This window comes from Bactrocera dorsalis, chromosome 2 (genome assembly GCF_023373825.1).
Source record: "Bactrocera dorsalis isolate Fly_Bdor chromosome 2, ASM2337382v1, whole genome shotgun sequence".
Classification (NCBI taxonomy): Eukaryota; Metazoa; Arthropoda; class Insecta; order Diptera; family Tephritidae; genus Bactrocera; species Bactrocera dorsalis.
Genome location: NC_064304.1, coordinates 26,363,578 through 26,387,732, shown reverse-complemented (window position 1 = coordinate 26,387,732; position 24,155 = coordinate 26,363,578). Strand labels below are relative to the sequence as shown.

At 35.7% G+C, this 24,155-nt stretch overlaps 1 protein-coding gene across 1 annotated transcript; it reads right to left on the bottom strand.

The window, feature by feature from the left end:
* Window positions 1-646: 646 nt before the first annotated feature.
* On the bottom strand, window positions 647-4,400 carry LOC105233902 (protein tailless). The gene is made up of 3 exons (XM_011216078.4): window positions 4,245-4,400; window positions 2,966-3,580; window positions 647-2,678 (listed from the first exon to the last, which is right to left on the bottom strand). The coding sequence occupies exons 2-3, from the start codon at window positions 3,030-3,032 to the stop codon at window positions 1,414-1,416; spliced, it is 1,332 nt and encodes a 443-aa protein (XP_011214380.1). The 5' UTR covers window positions 3,033-3,580; window positions 4,245-4,400; the 3' UTR covers window positions 647-1,413.
* Between the last annotated feature and the right edge of the window lie 19,755 nt (window positions 4,401-24,155).

Here is a 24,155-nt window from a genome sequence, read left to right as displayed (position 1 = left end):
CAGAAAAATGATATTCCAAAAAAATGTTGATAAGTTGGTAGGGATGTCCTTAATTACTATGCCAAATAAGAAGACGATCTGTCTACCGATTTTTTTACAGCAGCGGCTTATGTCGGTACACCTCAGTAGTCGTTGCGATTTTTGCAATGGATAAAAATTTCAAACAAAGAATTTGTCTCAAATTTTGTATTTCTAAGCGGAGATTTAAAAACACAGGCCTGCAAGTGGTACAAAGCTTTCAAAAACGGTCGAAAGTTCGTTGAAGACCGTGAACTAGTCTATTTGGACATGCCTGATCGTGCGAATGCCGATTCCACATTCATGGATGAGAACTGGAAAAATCGTTGGCAAAAGTGTATTATTACGTCTGGTTGGGACTACTTTGAAAGCGTCAAAATAAAAAACTAGAAAATTTCTTAAATAATATTGTGAATAAAAGCCTTTAAGCGAACTTTTTGGTAAATTAGAAAAAGACAGGTATCGAAAGGAGTGTGAAATCAAATTTTTCATTAAATACCATTTGCCATTCCACACAGCCCAAAATTCCAGAACCGGAACTTATTTGAAGCAATACTTATCAATCCAATGAAAAGTAATCCTATATATGGTCCTCTCAAAAACCGATATAAAAAAAGAGAAAATCATATTTGTTGCTAAACTCAATGTATTTTTTATTATATGCTCAATTCTTTTAATAAATATATTTTAATCTTTATAATATTTGCATTTTGTTCAAAGTTCTTTTCCAAGCAATGCATGACAGTACAATTGATTAAATTACTAAAATGACAATAAATAAATAAACAAATGATATTTGGGCGAATTCTGCTCTAGTACAAACCAAAAAACTAATAAATAAACATTTTCACGATTAGGAACTTAATACAAATTACATATTGTACACATACATTTTAAAAACTAATCGTAAAGGCAAATAAAAAGTGGGTAATTTTGTTTGAATACATAAAAAAAAATAAAATTAAACTTCACCATGCGTGAGTGATCATTGAAAGCCCTTAAGTGTGGGCGAGAAGCGAATTCCTCTCATAGGTATATAAATACTATTCGAATGCACTGTAAATGCGTTAAACTGATAAGATATTATCTTAATTGTCGCCTTCCGATGTTTACAACTAAATTCACTAACATTATTGTTATTAAGCAGACAGGAGCTTTCGCCTCTAAAGTACGAGAGCATATCACAGTTTCCAGCACTTTTTATATAGCAAGGCACTTGGAGTGCGAAAGCACTTTTTCTAAACGAGCGCCCGTTAAGGCATTTAATCCATTTAAGCGAACCCGCGCGCAACTCATTGGCAACATTGGCAACATATTGCGGCAGTGGTGTTGTGGTTATGGTTGCGTTAGCGATTGCGTTTCTTACTTCTCTCAGCACTCTGGAACGCAGCGATTTTAAATCTTGCGTTGACTGTACATATCGGAAATTAGCCGGACGATATTGACTTCGCCAATTGTCTTTCGGAAGAATAACTCCTCGATTGTGAATCCCGACACTTTGCTGAGCAACGGTAGTATACTGACCAATGCTTGAAAACGCAATGGTTGATTGGGTTTTGTGCGCATCACGTAGGCCTGCAAGGTACCGCGTGCCTCTTCGCACAAACCGGCTATTTTGACCGAATCGACAGGGCCACGCGAATCGCCCGAGGTACTCGAATTTGGGCTGCTACTTTCGCCAGTACCAAATGAATTGTTAGCAGCATCTTCGCCGTTTGGCTTACGGAAGAGCGTGATTGCACGTAAGCACTCATACTCATTGGTATCGATATTAAGATGACATAACTTATTGAGTACCTCTTGAAAGAAGTGTACTTCGCACTTGACCATATTAACCATTTCACGATTCATATTCTCCGATTCGTAGAGAAAGAGTAACTGTTGAAAATTTATCGGCATGAGATGTTGGGCAATTGCTAGTACAAAAAATTCCTTCCACGAATCCTCCAACAATTGTAATTGATCCGGCAGCGGCAAATTCTGGAATGCTTCGACACTCTTAATCCAATTCACATTCTTGAAGAGATGCTCGGCGGCAGTCTCTTTTAAGTGTTCGGCGGCCATTAGTGGCGGCGTTGGTGGCAATGAGCGATTCATGAATGAGTTTTGCGCGAAGAAGCCAAATGGGCTCTGATGCATGGCATGGTGTGCTGCTACACGTGAAACTGATAGATCCAATACTATTGGTGGCTGAAAAGGATTGCCTAGAGCTGGATGTGGGTGATGTTGTGGTGGTGGTGGTGGTGGAGGTGGTGGACGTGGCACAGTCGGTATTAGCATAGGGGACATTGGAAAAGCATTAAATAACCGATGACTCATCATCAGCTCGGATGGCAACGGATCTGGTCCCATCACGACCTCTTTATATATCTGAATTTGTCGACGTATTGTGGAGTTACGCGGTCCACGTTCATGTTGTACAGCATCCCTGTTCATGCCAACTTCGAAGCATTTGCGCAGACGGCAGGCGCGACATTGATTACGATGGGTTTTGTCGACCACGCAAATGCCTTGCTTCTGTGACTTGCAAACGTACTGGCGTGAGCGTCGTATGGAACGCTTGAAAAAGCCGGCACAACCATCACAAGCATAGATGCCGTAATGCTTACCGGAACTATGGTCGCGACAAACTTTGCACGGCACATGATAGAGTATGCGACCTAAAGGGAGTACACAAGGTAAAAATAATTATTAGTTGAGGTTTTGCCAAATAGCGGTTTTGCTTTATGAACAGCGGGCGGTGGAACTGTGCCGGTCAGTGCGCTGTACGCACTAAGCATTATGGCGTTAAGTGGCAACATGGAACGCCTCCCAAGCCAGCCTACACGAAGTGGCAAGGCAGTGGAGGGTTGCGCATATTGCGCTTTTGCAGTTCGAACCCGCCTATTGTCGTGCAAAATTGCTTGCTTGAATCGAGGTAATCCTGGAATGGCGCATATGTACTTACTTGAAGCAGACGGTGATAATCTATTATATTTCTCCGCAGGATCTGGTGATACCTCGCGGGAACTCATCTTTTTCAGATGTGTACTGGCACCACTTGGAACAAACTTAATATTATTTAATCACTTGTAAAGTCTTTGCACTTCGCTTTTTGTTGCTTTCAAAAACAGTTTTCAAATATTGTTTATCTTAAGCATATATATATGTCTTTGTGTTTTTTGTTTTTTTTTTTCAAAACTATTATTATTTGTATTATTTTAGCACTAAACTAACGCGATCGTCTTCAATGCACTCAAACAACTGGACGACGACTATTGCGCACGAGATGTCGAATGGTTGTGATGCTTTCTTGCGATTTTGCTCCTGCTTTAATAGTCCTAGCCGGGTTGAAATATCCTTTATGGATATCTACGCATTATTTGTGCATTACCATTTCCATGCTAATAGTTGCTGATCATCCCTCTCGTATTTGAGTTCGTTCATTGGCTGTCGGCTGTCACAGAAACGCACATTCAGGGTGTGGTTTCTCTTGCCCTTTCACAATTGCAATTGCCTTAGATGAGTGTAAGAGAGAGAATTCGAGATTTCTTCGACAGATCCTGCAACTGTTGTTGACGACCTGCCATAATGGAAAATAGAGTAAAAGCAGAGAATTCTCATTATTTCGTATGTAAACCAAAGCAGATCGCTCTCTAATACTATACAAATGGTGTTAGGGCCGCTGCCGCTGACACTGCTGACATCGCTGTCACCGCTAGCGATGACCTTTATTGCAAGCAACAACAACAAACACAAGTACGCTCGATATCTGTGCAATGTCGCAAAAGTGGCGCACACGTCCGCGCTCTTTGTGCTGCTTCTTCTTCTTTTTCTTCGCCTTGCCTTCTTCTTTTCTCTTTCGTCCGCTATTATTCTGGTTAAGTACTCATAATTATGTTTTCAGTTTGTTCTATTGTGTGACATGGATTTTTATGACACAGCCATTCTTCTGATTTAATGGCGTTTGTGTGAACTTATCCCAACCATCATCTATGCGTGTACCTGCTCGTGATAGGGTTGTTATTGTTCTTGAGTTTTTTTTTTTTTGCGCGCGACTGGCCTATTTTTTACTTTGCGCAATAGAAAAATGTGTAAAAATTATGATTAAACATGTAAATATGACGCCCCTGCAAAAATATTTTAACCCACAAAATTTTGGATTCGAGAAATTTATTTTAGATTCACGTGCTTCTTCTTACTAAATATTATGTTTTACTTTGTTAATTAAAAATATATGCATTTACCGTCTGAATTTTGTAGTTTATTTTGCCCGATTAAAAAGCTTTGCAAATTGTTCACTTTTTGTACAAAAGACTAATAACCACACAAATCTCTAAAAAGTAGAAGAAAGACTTAGCCACATGCAAATACCCCGTCATAATTTAACGTAGCGCTTAGATCCGTTATTCGTTGTGGAATTTTAGGTTTTTTTTTGTTTTACTTCAGTTGACAGCGCTGCATTTGTTTACGTAGTTTAAGTAAATTTTTTATAATGATTTAAAAAAACTCAAAACGTACAAAATATTCTGTTATTATAATTCAATATTAAATATTATTTTATTGTAATTAAATAAGAAGTAGGTAAGGCTACATAAGTTGTCAAATAAAAGTCCTGAAAGCATTAATTCAATTTCTATAAATTTAACTGCTGCTGCCTAAGGCACCTTTCTTAAAGCTTTTATTGAGCTTGAGCTCTTCTAAATAATACAAAAAGCACTAAAAGCCATTGCTAAGCGTATAACCACATTTGACTTAACCTATCATTTGATATTATTTATTACCTCAATAATGAAGTGAGTTGGGTGTATGACGACCTCTCGTGCAAGAATACAAAAATAAAATCCATTCCACAATGAAATTATAGAAAGATGTTATTCTGTTTTTGGATGGACTTGAAAGTAAAAACTTCTTCTGAAGACTTTTAAAGTAAAATATGTGCAAAAACTTGAAATTGTGAGTGTTAATTTGTTGTTTTTTATTAAGTTTAAAATCCTTAAGGGGTTAGGGGTAGTTAGAATTTTCAAAAACTAAAGTTTTTTTTTTTGCATTTTCGTTAAGTGTAATATCTTAAAAATATTCCCAGAAAATTTCTCGTTGATCCGAGAATTAGTTTTTGAGTTATTCGTCAAATAACAAAGAGAGCTCGGGCACTTCAAATAAAATTCGGGCCTGATCGAAGGATTTTTATTTTTTCGAAAATTTCGATCTTTTAAGACCAAAAATCAACAGTTAGGATTTTTTCGCAAAAATTTAGAAAAAAAAAATCCTGAGGCTGCCATTTTGTTAATTTTGAAAAAAAAAAAATCCTTCGATCAGGCCCGGGATTACCTATTTATAAAACTAATTTTTTTTTGTCCGATTGTTTTTAGATGAATCTCCAAGGACTTATGCTTGGCACCGTAAGTACCTTTGTTTGGAACAGGGTCAACACAAACAACTATGACTTTGGAAATTAAATGTTTTTCTTCGAAATTTTCGTGACTTCAAGTCAACACATTCTATAATAATGCCATATTAGTAATTTTGTAAAATAAAATGATTTAATACCAAAAAAAAACATACTGAAAACTCTCACTTTTTCGTGCCTCTGACTACCCCTAACCCCTTAACTCATTAACAATTCTCCAAGTAACTATAGATTGGTCGAGCAATGATCAAACTTAATTTATCAAGTTTAAATTACTAAATTTAATTATGTACTGTACTCTTCGTTTACTTAGTGAACAAAGATAATTGTTTCTCAATACATACATATATATTTCATTATTTATGTATATAATTGAGTTTATGTTTCATGCATACATATGTAGCTGAACACACATATGAACACTGAAAGATTAGTAAAGTAATAGTATAGATATTAAACAAATAAAAAAAAATAATACATTCAGACAAAAATAATAAAATTGTATTTTATAATTATAATTATGTGTACATATAATGCATATTTACATATATTTTTTATCTAATTTTATCAATTGACACATAAATAGCAAACCTGGTCATCAAATAGAAAACATTTATTTATTCTTCAAGTTTATCAATTACTGATTTAAAAGGCATATTTTTTATTTTAAAAATTATTCACTTTCATATTAATAAAACACTAAACAATAAATATTATTTTATAGTTAAAAAAGACGAAAACATCGATATTCTATATGGGACTCATAAATAGCACAACCTGAAAACGGTTTACGAAACAATACAAAAATTTATAAAAATTATTAAAAAATAGCATAAGATTGCTCACTTCGTTTCCATTTATACTATATGCACCATTTTTAATCACCCCTTCACATTTTCGATGCTGTACACCAGTATTAGAAATCGTTCTTTTGGTATTGAATACCAAGCTGCATCACTTACGGCACATAAATCATCAAAATTTTTGAATTGTTTGCTTGCTATTTTGGTTTTGACATCACTTCATAAATTTTCTATTGGATTCACGTTCGGGCTTTGCGCAGGCCCATCTAATATTCTAATATTTTCATTGAAATCCAGCTTCATTTACGGCGTGCTTCGGATCATCAACAACAGATTTTTGGGAATTAAAAAAAACTACAGTATCAATTCACTTAAAATTTCGAGTATCTATTTACATATACGATTTCCGACGATGCTAAAAAACAGGTCTCCTACTGCTGCTATGATTTCCAAACCTAAAAATAGTCGATTTCAAAAAAATCAAGAAAAAGTTGAAGCAAAAAATGGGCGTACATATACAGAAAGTGCTATAGTGATCGTATCATTTATCTTCGAGTAATCACTGCAACGAATTCGAAAAATGATGTGTCGACGAAAGATCTAAAAGTTTAAATATTGACTGACGACTTCCATCTTAGACCAAGTATCCTCCGGGTAGCCAAATAAACATCCGTTTGAAGGCAAGCTGAAGTGGGAAGTCGAAAACATCGCCTCCCAGGTTTGTGCGCTGGGTTTGGAACCGATCACGTAAAAAACTCTACCAATGAAAAGAAGAAAACAGCTTCGGATAAGGCTGTTGTAAACTCGACTATAAACGCATAAATGGTATATACGCCAACAAAGAAGAAAATATTTGGTGTTATTCTTAATACTTAATTAATTATCTTTTGGATCTTCCGTTCTTAGATAAAACACCTCGTCGAAACTCGATATAATAAGTAAGAATAATTGAAATGTCATAAACTTATTCGACATATTGTCACCTGAAATGCAAAATAACGTAACAATATTTTTGGAAATTTAATTTAATAAAAGGGAACATGAGTGAAAAAAAATTTAATATTGGTTAAAACTGCTTTATATCTGAGGGCAGAACCTGAAAATGTTGGACATATGTATGTAATATTATGAATGCAATTTGAAATAGTGAATCATAATCAATAAGACACTCAATTTCGAATTTTTTGATGATACGTTATTTTGCATTTCAGGTGACGATTTTCTCCTCCAACACATTGCCAAAAATATTATAATAGGTTTTTTTTTTTACTTTAATAAAATCAATGTCAAAATCTTTTAAATATATACTATATAAATTATATTAAATATTATATTAAAATCAAAAGGAAGAGAATTCAATAAACAACAAACTCTTTTACATTTTCTAACCTCTGCATTATGTCCTTGCAATATTGACCTACAATTATTATTTCCTAACAATTGACCAAGTTTTCAATCTATCGCTGAAATAAATATTCATTCACACACACTCATGTAATTGAAATTTCACGATATGAATTTGATGTGTCAAAACACTGTTTTCCATTACCTATCCATCACTCAACGGGGCTAAAAAACACCCAAAGCACAGCACACCGCGCAGGCAATTAAAAGCTATGGGAAACTTTTTACCGCTACAAATTAAGTAATAAGAAACTGAACAATAAAACGCTTGACATGACAACACACAAAAAGGTCTAATTAGAATAAGCCTTCAAAAAGTATGCGCTCGTTCACTTAGTGCACCCACTGCTCATATTCATTCCCAAGCCACTTGCCACCCCACAGAGATACCATGTCGGTATGCAATGTATAAAGCAAAAATATAGTAGAAGAGCAATCAAGGGTTGCTTCGACAGTTATCAAAAGTTCATCAGTCGGTGGCATCAAATTGTAGGTGGCAAATAAACAACACACCAACAACAACCTATGACGATAGCGCAATTGAAGTGCGCAACCACCTTTGCATTGCCCGCTCGGTCGTTCGGCGCAGCAGCATTCGATGTATGGGAATTTTCTGATATTCACTCACTTTTTGATGATTCGATTGCGTGCGTGATGCTATGCTCGTTGATGCAAGCCACATTAATTCCGTTGGAATGTGAGTTCCTTTAACTATCATCATGTTAATATGTATGCTTGAATTAATCCAGATGACATGACATATTCAAATTGATGCTTCAGTGATGATCATGTGTAGGATAGCAAAACAAAAAAACGTGGGAACTTTTGTGTACTGAGGCTGTGCTGTGTTCATATGAAGTGCTTTATGGTTTCAATCTAGTAAAACATATAAATTTTAGGTTAGTTGCTTGAGATATAAGGCAAGTTTTCACCTGATTTCATCATTCTAAGCTTACATATGCTCAGTTATAAGAAAAAACAATTTTATTAAGATAACACACATATTGGTCGATATATGCGGTATAAAGTCATCTGGAAGTTCGAAAATTCTAAAATAAAGATAAGAGGATAAGAATTCTCTCCGAATTTCAGTTATAAATCTGACACATAAAAAGTCATCTATAAGTACTGGAGTCCGAATATTTGGTACCTTGTTGGATTTTGACAAGTTTTGGTCAGAAGGTGGCATACTCTAAAAGCATTATTCGCGCAAAGTTTTATCTCATTATAATAATAACTTCTTGATTTGTACACTCGAAAGGAAAGAATCAGAGGCATTTAAAATTATGTTATATGGCAAGTAGGCGTGGCTGTTGAGCGATTTCAACCCATCTTAACACCGTAAATGTATCAAATACCAAATTTGGTTGATTGGATTTCGGTTAATGGCGACAAACAATGGATGGATAAACAGGAAAACAAGGGGAACTTTTATGATTAAATGTACTTCTCGGACAGCTAAAATAATCTAGTTTTTTTAAAACAAAGACAAAGTATTGTAAAAAATAGAATTCAAAGCAAGAAGATTCTAGAAATATCCATATTATATACGCTATTTCTTCCAAAAAGCTTATAGAAAATTGTCAGCCTTTAAATCAGCTACATCTGAATATACTTGTATAGGTTATACAGGTAGTTCTTTTGTAAATCTCTTTTATTTTCTCACTAAAAAAAGCAAAATTGCCACAGTAATCCTGAATCCAAGGTGTTTGTATTCAATATCTTTATAGAAATTAAAAATAAATTAAATAAAAAAAATAATGAAATATATAATATATATTTTAAATGGTTTTTATCGCACTTCCATTGTAATTAGAAAGTCAGAAACCACATCAAAAGCACACCTGAGGTGCCTTTGTGCCTCAATGCTTGAAAGCAAAAATCTATTACTCCATTCATCACAAGTCAATCGCCAAGGACATTTCATTCTCACCTTTCTACGTTCTTATGCAAAAAAATGATCCCTCAGGTGAGAAACCATAACTCAGGGGTCTAATTATGCATACCTGAACTGCTACCTGGTATAAAAAAAACAAGGGCATAGCTGAAACCAAACCTATGAATACCTAGTACTTGCGGACCTTTCGGAAAGTTAATTTACAGCCATAACATCACATCAAAATTCAAAGGTGAGATAAAATTGCTCTGTTCTCTGGGTGGACTCACTTTACCGCCATTAAACAACCCACAAACCTCAGGTGAAATTAATAAATTCAGCGTTGAATTCAGTGAGCAGCGCCGAAGTCTACCAAAGCGGGTAAAAGATTTGCATTGCCTCGGTTTTGTTGCACTTAGTAGCTCTTGTATGTGTGTACAAGGTCGGTATGTTGTTTGCTGTAGGGTCATTAAGACACACAAGCTAACAATTTAGCAATCCTTTGTGTGTTTGCGCATGCGCGACGTGAAAACATAAAGCAAAAGTTGTACAACAATAGCAGTGACCGCAGAGGATAGTAAACAGTGTTCACACGAACACACACATACTTATAGCATTTGTTATGGTTTGTTTTGCTTTTGTGCCTCACGACAAAATGGCAGCACAAGCCGGCGACTAACACTTGTAAGTGAATTCTTATGGCTAACACTACGGAGGGTACAGTCTGAGTTTAATGTTGGGGAATCCCACAACAGAAAGGGGTTGCTACATGTGTATATACAAATGTTAGTATTTTTTTATTTGTTACATACAATTTTGCTTAAGAACGCTCTGACATAGTTTTTGAATGTGTCAGAGATATTTATCTGGCGACATGTTGACGCCAACTCGCATGACCTTGATACACCGCATATAGTCGAACATACAACAAAAGTGTAAAATTTCACACTTTCCCTAAACAGTTGTTTAAATATCTTTATAATTATATATGTAAACATGAATTGGCGCATCCGAAACTACCTCAAACTTATTGACGGAAAGTCCAGAAATTCTTTAGAAAGCGCTAATAAATAACATAGCGTACCTGACAACAATAACCTTCAAAAAAAGAAGAAAAAAGAAAAGAATGCCGAGCGAAATATATGCTCACGGGAACGTCAACTTTAAAGAAGTAAGAAAGTGCTAAGTTGGGGTACAGCACATCCCATTAATATGTTTATTTATAAGAATTGAAAACATAGAAATATTTTCTGATGTCAGCAAATCTTTTTTGATTTGATTGAAATTGATGTTGATGTTGATGTTGATGATTAAGAGATGTTTCGCAGCTTTGATTCTTGTTACACTCGAACCTATGAACCTATCTCTTACTTACTTATTTTTGAAATATATACAATATGCATTTTTTATATTTTTTTCAAAGATCCAACATTGAGGGGAATAATGTAAATATTAATATATTGGTAGTTGTAATAATTTACGATTCGGAACTGTTAGCCGTTATGCAGCAATTGGATAATTTTTCAATGAATCCTTTAAAAAATAAGGGAAATATTAACATAGCTCTTAAAATATTGTGGTCCTTATATAATACATATACGGTAATCACAGGGTATTGAAAAAACTTACAAATTAGCAAAACCACAAACAAATAGGTGTTTAATTTCTATTCCCGCCAGCTCGGTGGGGTGTCTGAAAGTATGCGCTCCAAAGTAATGGCGTTCTTACGAGTATTATAATTTACTACCGAAATTCCGAGTCAGTGGCCTCAAATTTAAAAGCGCTAATCTAATTTATGGTTAGTGGGACAAAGAAGTGTCCATAGTGTGGTGAATTTTGCTAAAAGATCTTGGCCTACCGCTTGACTACCAGAATTGTCGTATGTTCGTGAATTGGGCTCAGCAACAACTTGAAAATGATCCAGATTTTAATCGAAAAATCATCTTCCGCGTTGAGACAAATTTCTGACTGAATGGCTTTGGCAATAAGCCAAATATGCGTTATTGGTCAGGCAGCAATCCACACGTACTCCAAGCGTCACTACTGCACCTCCAACAAATTACGGTTTGGTATGTTGCTGTAAATGGTCATCGCTACCGCTCAATAATGACCAAAAATGTTTGGCCTGAATTGAATGATATAAACTTGGACAACATGTGGTTCCAACAGGACAACGCCATAAGCCACACAGTGAATGTCATAATTGATTTATTGATAACTAAGTTTGGTGAACGTATCTCACGAAATGATCCAGTCAATGGCCCGCCTCGGTTGTGCGATTTGAAGCCGTTAAACTATTTCCTTTGGGACTAAATGAAGTCTATGGTCTAAACCGACAAACCAGCGATGATTAATGAACTTCGTACGAATATCGAACGTGAATTTGCTCCAATATCGGCCGATTTATACTTGAAAACCGTCGAAAATTGGGTTCAGATTCTGGGCTTCTGCAAGCGTGCTCGTGGTGGCCATATAAAAGAAATCAAGTTCCATACATAATGGCATCGAATGTACTTTCACTGCCTTTCATTTCCCAAGCCGTTTTTGTTTTATTAAAAAAAAAAAAAACGTTTTTTAAATAAAAGTTAAAATTTTGAAAAAGCTCCAATAAAGTTATAGTTGATTTGATCGACTTTAGATTAAGTTTCGGATTTTAAGATACAATATTACTAGAAATAACTACTAGACTTCGACACACAATTTACAATTTTGGTTCATAAAGACTATTAAAATACTAGAGGACCCGTCCACACTTCACTGTGGCTGATACATAGATAATACTTCTACTTACTACTACCATCTACATATATGATTTCTATTAGTTGGATTATAATTAGTAGTTAATGAGATATAAGTTGAGTTTGGGCTCAGGGAAATCCACCGATGAAAAAATATTTGCTAAACTTAAAGAGGCAAAAGCTCTGTGCAAAGTGGGTGCCTCGCAAGTTCATAATCCAAGGCGTGGAAAGACGAAAAGGTCGGCTACAAAGGCCGGACATCAGTCTTTTGGAATGCACGTGGTAAAAAATATACTCAATGACTGATTACCGAGCCATCTACAGTCTATTCCACTGCATATTTGGTTGCACTTTTTTTCTACTATTCCAAATACTTAGCAATTGTATCATTTTTGAGGAAGAATCTGTTTAAAATTGTACGCATATATTCAAATGATTCCTACAAAAACAAATTATTATTTTTTTAGCTAAATCGGTTCAGACGTTCTTGAGTTATAAATGGTGTAACTAACAACAACTTTCTTTTATATATGAAGAATGCCCGAAAAACCAAATGGCAATAAAAAGATTGAGGATACTTAAATAAAAATTCCTTTTTGAATATCCAAATGTACTATATGTAAGTATAAATTGAGAAGTAAATTATATAATTTATGCATTAATTAGTACATGACCTCATTCTAGACAAAGTGTGCAATAATTACAACAACATAGTAATCAATTTATAGAAACTATACAATTTCTATTTATATATAGTGTTATGGTTGCGGTATGGTTATAAACGAGTGTCTAAAACGATTAAAGCAATTTACCATCCCACAAAGGAAAAAACTATCACAACTTCCCTGTTATAATTGCAATTAAGGGTAGTTTGAGCAGCTATCAAAAGTTCACCAGTCAGTGGCATCTATTTTCCTACGTGTTCATAGGTGAACGAAGCTGTACTCACATTCAAAAAGTGTGCAACCACCACCAGGTACATTGTCCACTCATCAGCATGCGATATATGAGAATTTGTTGATATATTTTAAATTATTTTTTGAGGTTTCTATTGCGTGTGATGCTATGCTCACTGATGCAAATAGCATTAATTTCAACGGTGAGTGTCTTTTAGCTTGCCACATGTAACTACATAGTTGTGAAAATTAATTTGAAATTTGAATACGACAAAAATGATGCTGCAATTATAGTCATTCAGCGGTTGATGGCACAAATAAACGTGGGAATTTATTTTTATAAGAGAAGGAGAGTGTTTTATTTTGGGTTATTTGGCAGTGTAACTCTCTTGCTATAGTTAAATATATATAGAATTATAGTTATACTTATAATGTGCACGAAATATATTGACAATCAAAATATTTATAATAGAAAAATACTCAGAAAATCGAGAATAGTACAATATACATATAATATTTTGATTTTTATAGGTCACTGCTAAAAAAATGGCCTTATTCGTATACATATTTCATCTGCTTGCTTGTGTGTGTACATATATATATGTAAGCATTACCTGTGGTACTACCTAACATTTAGTTGAGATAAAAAATTGTTGAAGCCCAATTTTAAACCCACACTATGAAAGCCTACCTTTCCAAATCTTTAACAAAGTTAATTTTGTTAATAAAGCAAAAGAGTGAGAACCCACAGGTGCGATTAAGAACTCATATTGTCAACTTCAACATTCAGCAAACCACAAACTCCATCACAATTATCGAGCCTACAAAATTCAGGTGAAATTAATAAATGTTACAAAGTAAGCTGGAGTGGCGCAAAGGTACGGCTAAGTGAGCTACCAAACCTAGGCGCTACAATGACCTTAAGATTCTAAAAATGGTGTCGTATATGAGCGTTTGGTGTGCAAACAAACGCTGCTGCAGGGTCATTAAGGCATTCAAATGCAGCATTTAGCGCTCTTTTGTCCGCAAACCTTTGCGCATGCGCGGCGTTTGAGTGCGGTTACTACCGCAGTAAAGGGTAGCTAGCATGTTTGAATTTGTTTTTTTTTTTTTTTCTATTGTTTGTTGTTGGCGATTTCACTACAAATGCTTACTTTTATCGGTGTGTAAGTGGCAAAATGACAACACTTTTGGACGCGAATAGTTATGTTTAAGGGCAAGCACTGCCGACGTACAAGTTACGTCCTGTTAACAGCAAATCGACTATGCCAAAGACTTAGGTTAGTGCAATATACTCTGTTTTAAAACATCAGCAAAAACAACAAACATGCTAACCTTGTAAATATGACCAAAATTTGCATACCGCCCAAAAAACGAAATTGATAACCTAAAAGGCCTGGTGAACCAAAAATGCATATAACAAAAGTGAAACAAATGCTAGTAATCGTTTGTTTACATATGTTTGTAAATAAAACATTAAAAAATAATTTCAATTTCTTTGAATTTACTGACGTAATTCCCCACACGATCGGAGTCAAGGTCAAGTTGAAACCTTGAACAATGGTTATCCTTGCCCTTCGCAGAAATGTATAGCATATATTTCAGGTAATTTGCAAGTGATATGCTTGTTTCTGATGTAAAGAAACAAGTAAGAAAGTTTGAATGGAGTGGGGCTCCAAAAATTATAGGCATTCAAAGTGCGCAATCTATTGAGATCTAATGAACAATAGCATTGTAAAAGATGTAAATATCTGCACTTCCCGCACCTTAATAGTTGTTACTCCTTACATACAAGTTCAAGTTATGTTCGCCTAACGATTGCACGCATCATCTAAAACTAATCGATATATATATATATAGGGTTATGTATATATAAATTATATATTATATAGTATATGCCTGTCCATCGGTTCGTCCGACCGTTCAAGCCCCTATGTACCGAATATTTAGACCACGGTACCTATAGTTGACTTTTGATAGAAAATGTCGGTCAATGTGTGACATATGTATGTAACTGAAACTAAGAGATAATCCTTCTCTTATAATGTTAATCTGTATGTGGAAAATGTGTTGGATTGGACTAATACTTCCCTTGGCCCTCATATACTTAATATAAAAATTTTCAATCTTCCGGGTGACTTTGTACCATATATCGGTGAGTTGTCCCAATGAAAATAGAAGAGAGCTTGTTTTATTCATAACAGTGTATCTTTGTGCCTAAAAAAGATAAATTTGACCGAAAACTTGGCTCAGCACACATATAATATCAGGATTTCGAACATCTGGGTGTCTTTACTTTATATGATTGGTTTTACACCTCAAAGTATTTCTCTAGCTTTGATTCTTACAGGTTGCAAGAGTATCAAATGTTCGGTTGAATTCGAACTTAGCCCTTCCTCGCATGATACATTTCATTTTTATTATTATATCCTGAACAGGGTATATTAAGTTTGTCACGAAGTTTGTAACACCCAGAAGGAAACGTCGGAGACCCAATAAAGTATATATATAAACGATCAGTATGTTGAGCTGAGTCGATTTGGCCATGTCCGTATGTCTGTCCCTCTGTCTGTATATATACAAACTAGTCCCTCAGCTTTTAAGATATCGTTTTGAAATTTGACAAAATTCAGTTTCTCTACAAGAAGCTGCTCATTTGTCGGGACTGCCGATATCGGACCACTATAACATATAACTGCCATACAAACTGAACGATCGGAAACAAGTTCTTGTATGGAAAACTTTCACATTTGACAATATATCTTCACAAAACTTGGCACAGGTTATTTTCTAGAGTAACAATGTAATTTTCGAAGAACGATCGGAATCAAGGGTTTGTATGGAAAACTTTCGCATTTAACGTGATATCTTCACGAAATTTGGTATGAGTTATTGTTTATAGAAATAATGTAATATCAGAAGAAATTGTTCAGATCGGCTCACTATAGCACATAGCTGCCATACAAACTGAACGATTGAAAAAAAGTTCTTGTATGGAAAACTTTCGCATTTGACGTGTTATCTTCAAGAAATTTGGCATGGATTACTGCTTAAAGTAACAATATAATATCCGAAAAAATTGTTCAGATCGGATTACTATAGCATATAGCTTTCATACAAACTGTGAAGGGTATTTAGCTTCGGTGCAACCGAAGTTTACGTTTTTTCTTTTTTATATTGAATTAGTGTTTCTGCTCACATAGATAAAGTGATGTGGCCCATATTATAAAAAAAAAATTCAGGTATTCTATTACGCGCGGCGCACAAAATCGGACACGCATGATTATCCACGAATCACATGATAGCAGTTTGCCTTTGTAAGACAGTTTTATACACATTATTTCTAACTATTAGATGCCATACCAGCTAATCGAAGTAGGGATAAATAAAAAGACTCCCCAACTCTCTAAAACAATCTCCTCCATAGAGGGTCCTACATAGTACTATTATGAATACAAAACTACCTTATATTGCAATGTTGTGTTTTATAAGCCATTTTCATCCGTACGTTCGAACTTAAATTGGATGTTAGACGAAATCCTTACTCCCAAGTATGAATTTTAGACCGCATCAAATTTGTTTCAATGATTTGAGGTTTTATTTTCATTGAGGTACTCGAAGATCACATGTTTCAGTCGATGTAGAAACAAAGAAGAAAGTTACATAAAGTTTAAATCAGAATGATATACTCGTACACATGGATTTGAACTCAAAGCTGCCCAGTTTTTGGCTACAGCGGCCGCCAATTCATCAATAAAAAATGATGGCTGTCCAGAATGGCATGGACACTCGACCTGATATGTATGTTATACTTGTAGTATATGGGATTTTTGCTTTACTGGTTCTCAGGAGAGTTCTAGAAATGAACTGTCTTGTAGATATTATCCTATTATCCTAATACGAGTATACAATATACGCCTTACACAGAATCGGCGGCTGCACCAACTGCCAGTTCTAAAGTTTCATGCCAACCCTCAATTTTAGTTGCAATTAAATACATCTCACTTAACGACAATAAATCTGAAGTTGAAGCGATCATTCTCCCAAAAATACCAAAACGACGCTGATGTAATTCTGAACAAAACAAAAAAGCGAAAGATGAAGACAAGTGCACCACCAAATGAGTGGGAAAATTGAAGACAACAAAAGAAATGGAAAGATGTGAAACATAAAACATGAGAAGCGCGATTTGGTGCGCGTAATGTTGTTGTATGGAAAGCGTTCGCTGGCAATTCGAAATCAATTCGAACACAATTTGAGTAACAGGTTCAACAGTCACGTTCAAAAGTTGAGAGAACAAGCACAATTGCAAATCGATTTTGGAATGAAGCGATGGCTTTGTTGTTGTTTTCTAATTCTTTTTTGCTTTCTGTTTTTGCTTGGGTGAAATTTAAGTAAACGAAATTGCGGTTAATTTCATGGAAAGACTTTGTGCTCCAATGGAGCGGAGATTCTTGAAAAATCGATTAGATGTGAAATAGTGAAAGGGTTCAGACTTTTGTTCGCTGCCAACAAAAAATACAAATTTTCATATTCAACGAATTTTATTGTGTAATTTCAAGTTAAATTTTCAACTTAAAAAAATATTTTTTTTCTGTTAAATCAATTGTGCAAAAGATTTATCTAATAAAATCACGATATTCACTTTTTCAATAGACTCCAAACGATTCAAGTGGGCGTTCTGGCAGCGCTATTATTATCCTTACATCGCAAGCACTGTGTGACACACACATTTACACATGTTAGTTTGGCGAAGAAGAACCCTCATCACTTGTTCCAACGATCGTTTCGTCGCATAAAGTGTTTGCTTGATTAAGATCGTGCCGTTTTTTTGGGGGGAAGAAGAAACGTATTACTGCCATTGCTGCTCAGGGAGCACAACACATTTCAATGCATGTCAACATGTTGATGCCTTATCATCTTGATGAGCTATGACAAGCTGCTAAGTTAAATAGCGGACTTCGGCGGTTATCTTCGTAGGTTCGTAAAAAAAACTTCGTCTTGTCTATGCAGGTTCTTGTTTCTTTTGTCGCATTGTTGCTTCAATCAATTCTTTACACATATTTATGCATTCATGTCCAGGCGACCAACTGGTGGTGCGTCATTTAACTTCGTTTAATAGTCTGACGGCATTTTGATTTCATCACATATCGTATGACAAATTCGTAAGAAGCACGCACACGCATCTCTCATGCTCATAAGTAGTTGTTACTTCACCTCCTTCGCTTCCATGTACTGCTACCTTTTAGGATCAATCGCTAGCGATCGCTTTATCCCCGATCAACTTGTAATCCTTGTAAATCAGCAGCAACAAGCAATTGACATAACTCGATCTTGAGTAGATGTAAAATTGATTGTTGTAATAGTTGTAATAGAAATGTAATTTGAATCGCTGTAACATTTTCGGTTATCGATAATAATAATTTTACTGTGTTATCCACAAACCTTCATTTAAAGTGACCGCATATCGCGGTTATAAAGTGCTATGCTTTTCAATTATTTTGCAATAAATCTGCAATAAAGGGTATTTATTGGCGAAAAAACACAAACAAATATCTGATTATGTATAAATATAGGCTTAGCATATACATTAGGGTAGTAATTAAAACCTCCATCAACGATTATTTCTCTTACACTCGATTAGTACTAAATTTCAAAAGCACATTTTTTGGCATTTATTTTTTTTAGATCAACTCTTTCAAATGTTAACCGGGACTACGTGTCATATGGTCCATTGATTGAGTCCAATTTTCGATGACTCGTTCGAACATTTCGAGTGGTAACTGGCGAACGCGTGATGTTTTGCTCCAAGGCCTGAATCGAAGTGAAATTGTTGGCGAAGACTTTTCATATTCCCACAGGAAAAAAAAACTAACGGTGTGATATCACACGATCTTGGCGGCCGCTCGACCGGAACAAAACGTGGAATTATGAAGTGTTATCTCAATAAATCCATTGATAGATGCGATTTGTGGAAAGTGACGCCATCTTGTTGAAATCTAATATTGACAAGATCACGCGATAACTATTGCCGTTACGTTCCCACATCATTTTTGAAGAGATATGGACTGATGGTTCCACCGGCCCACAAACCACACCAAACCGTTATTTTTTGGATGAAATGACAGCTCTTGAATATCTTGAGGTGCTGTTCGTTCAAAATGAAGCAGTTTTTCTTGTTTACATCTCCAATGTGCCAGAAATGGGCCTCGCCACTGAACACAATTTACATCGAAAACATCGCATCTTCTAGGAACTTTTCAAGAGTCCATAGAGCGAAGCGATGTCACTTGGGAAGGTCTAATGGCTTTAGTTCGGTGGAGGGCGTTCCTAGCTACCGAAGAATCAGGACAAACATTTTCGCGGAACGTGTTTCTGTGAGTGGGGCAAGCCGAAAATGCGTGTTCATTAGAAAAGAAGTACGCGATTAAATTTTGTGTGTAACTCGGTAAATCTGCGACAGAGACGTTTGATCTGATCAAGCAGGCTTACCTAGATGTTTCTTCCTTGGAAGGCTGGGAAGAGATCGCCAAAGAAAGGAAAGAGTAAGCAAATCCAAAGTGAAAACGATGCTCAGTGTCTTTTTTGACATCAAAGGCATCGTCCACCATGAATTTGTTCCTCCTGGACAAACCGTCAACGCCAGGTTTTACGTGGAAGTCCTCAAGAGACTCAAACGAAATGTCAATCGGATCCGACAAGACATCACAGCCGATTGGAAGTTGCACCACGACAACGCCCCGGCTCCCACCACCTTTCTTGTGAACAGTATCTAACCAAGCCCGGCATCCCAACGCTTCCGCAGCCGCCCCACAGCTCAGATGTAGCCCCCCGGACTTTTTTTGTTCCTTTGTCTGAAAAGGCCGATGAAAGGCAAGCATTTTGAGACGACAGAGGGGATACAAGTAGTATGCACCTCGGCTCTTAAGGCTATTCCGGAGAATTGTAACGATTGGTTCGATACATTTTTTTGAATCGTCTCAGTTCTATTACTTTCCGGAAAAGCCCTGTGTATCGGCCAATATGTAAGTTAAATTAATGAAATTGAGAGACAGTAGTTTTCTTATAAGGGTGCATAATTGTGCTTAAAAATCGGGTGAAAACTCGCAGTACGAGTAGAACCCAAATAACTAAAAGGCCTTATGTACCTGAAGATGCTTACCTTCAATCATTGCAAGTGGCAAGGGCTCTTGCTTACTTAAGCAAATGAGCTATATCCGTATTAGATAAGAGAGGCATCGCTTTTAATTGTATGGAGTAGAATTAAAGACGAGCTCAAAATTTTAGAATTGGAGCAATTCTAGTTTTTACTCCGTAAGGTATGTAGACCTTTTGTGCAATAACTTTGCTGATCTTTTTAGATGCCTTCTTAGGTGTTATAATTTGAAAAACATATCGACTGTAAAAAAGTTCTTTCTTTATTTAAGCAACACCTTAATGTACCCTATAATACGGCAGCCTACAAATGAAAACTAAAACACGTGAATGTGTACGATTTTTGTTGTTATTTTCAATATTTATTTTTTGTGATATCATCACGATTGACATTTCAACGAAATTTCGCTTAATGCTGATGGTTTACGTCGATTTTCACTCCTTTTTAAATGACATTTATGTCTGTTTCAATACAAAAACAACACCAGCGTCAATGGGTTGGATTTCGCAAGAGACGACGACTGCCAACGCACACAAATATACGAATGCATCTCTGGTTTCGATTGACACTTGCAGATTAGTGAAGTGTTGAGTGCCCGCTCGCAAATTTTTCCAGTTAATTGCAATATTGACATTCAATACACAACCATTGAGAATACATACATATATACATACATAACATATTTATGCGTGAAATGCATATTTATTTACATTTTTTTTATTTGTTTCTTTTCGTTTTTCAGAATCGCTCTTATTTGCTTGTGGGAGTGTAGGCTTGTAGGATTATGGTCAACTGCTCTTCGGACATCTGTACGATGATTTGCATTTATGGCGTGCGCGAAGGCACATTTTTAAGATTTTCCCATTTTCGTATTTTCATTTGATTTAACTTTTTGGTTCTTTGACTTTACAAAATTATAATCGCATCTTCCGGTTCTTAAGTGGTTTGGCAAATATTATTTCTTATAGCGAATTTGCTTGGTGTTTAGCAAATCATAGATGGATACACCTTCGAAAACAAACAATCAAGCATTTTAAGAGATCAAGTGTTCTTTTCTTTCGAAAATTGTATTGAAATTGTTTGAAACTGTTTTTGATGTTTCATGTAACGTGTTGAGACCACACATATACACATACATTATATAGTATGAGTTTTCGAAATAATGGGAAAAATCAAACTTCAAACGCAGTTATTAACTTTAGTCACTTAGCATTTAAATATTACATGCGAATAAATAAATTTTCATTATATTCTTCTTTAGAAAATGAAAGGGTCTTCTGTTTTTATATAAGCAAACTAGTCCCTCAATTTTTGAGATATCGATCAAAAATATAGTCCTTTATTCATAATAAAATACGTATTTGATTTAATTGACTGCCGATATCTGATCACTATAGCGTATAACTTTCATACAAACGATCAAATACAAGTCTTTGTTGGAAAACTTCGCGATATTTGGAATGGATTATTACAAGGTTACAATCTCCAAAGAATTTGTTCAGATCAGATTAAAATATTTTATCCAGGAAAGTTATTCCTGAGTACCAATGCGGACTTAAACCCAGAAGGTCAACTGTACTTGTATACCAAATATTTGCCCACAAACAGTACTTCCACACCCTGTTCAAAACTTTCGCTGATATTGCAGTGCCTATTGGCTAAATTAACCTAAAAATCCATGAAAATAAGACAGAATATATGATGACGTCTAGAAAAAAAACACTTTTGTTGGAAATTGGCAAATCCGCATTTGAAACGGTAAAAGTCTTTACTTAGCTGGGCTTCGAACCCAGTAGCGAAAATTCAACAAGTCTGAGTATCGAATAGAGAATACAAGCCACCAATAGACCTAATTAACTGCTCAAATCGAAGCTACTCAACAGACAAAGTAAATTAGAGCTTAAGGAGCAGAATCATGGAAATGATCTCGAAAAGGTCAAACTGAAAGTCTTTCGAATAGTTGATAGATTGATGTACTCCAATCAAACATAAAGTAGTTTGGCATAAAAAATTTTAAAGGAAAAGATGATGATGGCAACTCGGTAAAAGATTGTCTAGTTACCCAGTCGATTTTGTGGAAAACGAAACGATGTTAGACCACTATGGAACAGTCAGGAGGACAATTCCCCTAAGCTGCTCTAGACAATTTAGCTCCTTTAAGGTTTCTGTACGCTTTAGAGGAACCCCTAAAGTCTTGGAACACTGGTAGCACAGGGAATACCACCAAAGTACTTTTGGATAGTACTGAGGAAGTATTAATGATAGCCAAAAAGTTTCTAGTTAGGCAAGATGTTACATAGTAGGCGTAGAAGATAGAAGATAGAATAAAATTTGAGGTTCTGCACCGCGACCTAGGGTCTAGGTAACATTCTTCATTTTCTTCACTGGCGTCGACACCACTCACGCGGTTACATATAGCCCATTTAACAACAGCGCGCCGATCATTTCATCTTTTCGCTATTTGGAGCCAATTCGAGATACCAATGCAGCTAGGTCCTTCTCCACCTGATCTCTGGTAGGAGCTGAATCGAAAACCTTCAAAGCTGAAGTGTTCTCTTCCTTCAGAACAACGTGACCTATACAGCGCAGCCGCTGTCTCTTAATCCCAGGTAGCACTTGTTGTCAATAATGCTTCCGAGTTGGATGTCAAAGCTGATATACTTGTTGGTGTTGATGCTGGTTCCAAGATAGTCAATATTACGTACGATTACGAAGCTATGACTGTTAACAGTGACGTGCGAGCCAAGTCGCTGTTGCTTGATGACAGGAGATATTTCGTCTTATCCTCGCTCACAATCAGACCCATTCGCTTTGTTTCCTAATCTACTCGTACTCTTGAGAGCGCAGAAGTAACGGCGTGGTTGACTGAGGTAGTGGGGTCCCCCTTTTTGTGGATTGGGCAGAATACACTTAGGTTCCAATCGTCGGGCATCCTGGATTTGAATAGCTTGGCCACTGATCCTTTGTTGTTTTTCAAGCGGGTAATTAGTATTCGAACCGAAATCAGGCTCGCCATCTCCAGATATTACACTTTCACTGCCATAACTTCAGTAAGCTCTGAACGTCAGCCTCTATATGACCAATTTAGGTCCTACAAGAAAAATAAAAAGCCAAACAATAAATATAAAAAATAAATATAAGAAATAGAAGATAACGATGTTATAAAGGTTATATCAACCTTCATCAAAGATCTTTTTCTCTTATTTCAATTGACTGCAAACCGTTGTCTGGTTACATTTTCAGATTTAGTTAAGAGGTTAAGAAATGTAAAGTAAGAGTATTATAGCTTCGATGCAGCCGATGATACCTTGTTTCCTTGTTTCTAACTAGAGCATAGTCTGCTTTTGAGTCTTTTAGCTTCATCTAATTGTCAGATAATAACAATACACCTTTAACGATCAGAGGAAGAAACCCGGTCAACCATCTATGTACCAAAGGTTGTCAGTGATTGAGCGCTTAAATCAATCTCTAATACGACGATTAACGGACTTATGCAAATGTGCTCACAAAATCAACGACTTTAAAGAACTCCCAGCCAATGACAGGAAGCGAAAAACCGTTTCGCGCATTTCCGGTAAGTCGAACTAATTCATATGACAATGGAAAAGACTTTTAAAAGGCAAATCAGCTTAGAGAAAAAAATGAGCAACACCTCTCGCAGCCATAAAATAAAAAGCCAAACAATAAATATAAAAAAAAATCTATATATCAAATAGACCAACAACATGGCTTGTGAGCCCATAAAATAACATCAACAGGAAACTAGTAAGAAATCATGTCAAGATGAGGTGAAATCTCAGATGTAAACGGATCCCAGGAAATGGACTATTAGAGAAGAGCCAAAGAGGCAGCAAAAACAAAAAAAAAAAACGATG

Excerpts from the sequence above, each read along its gene's own strand:
- LOC105233902 (XM_011216078.4), bottom strand. The coding sequence starts at position 3,032 with ATGAGTTCCCGCGAGGTATCACCAGATCCTGCGGAGAAATATAATAGA. Across the intron at positions 2,679-2,965 it reads ATTATCACCGTCTGCTTCAA|GTCGCATACTCTATCATGTG; the intron begins GTAAGTACATAT and ends TACTCCCTTTAG.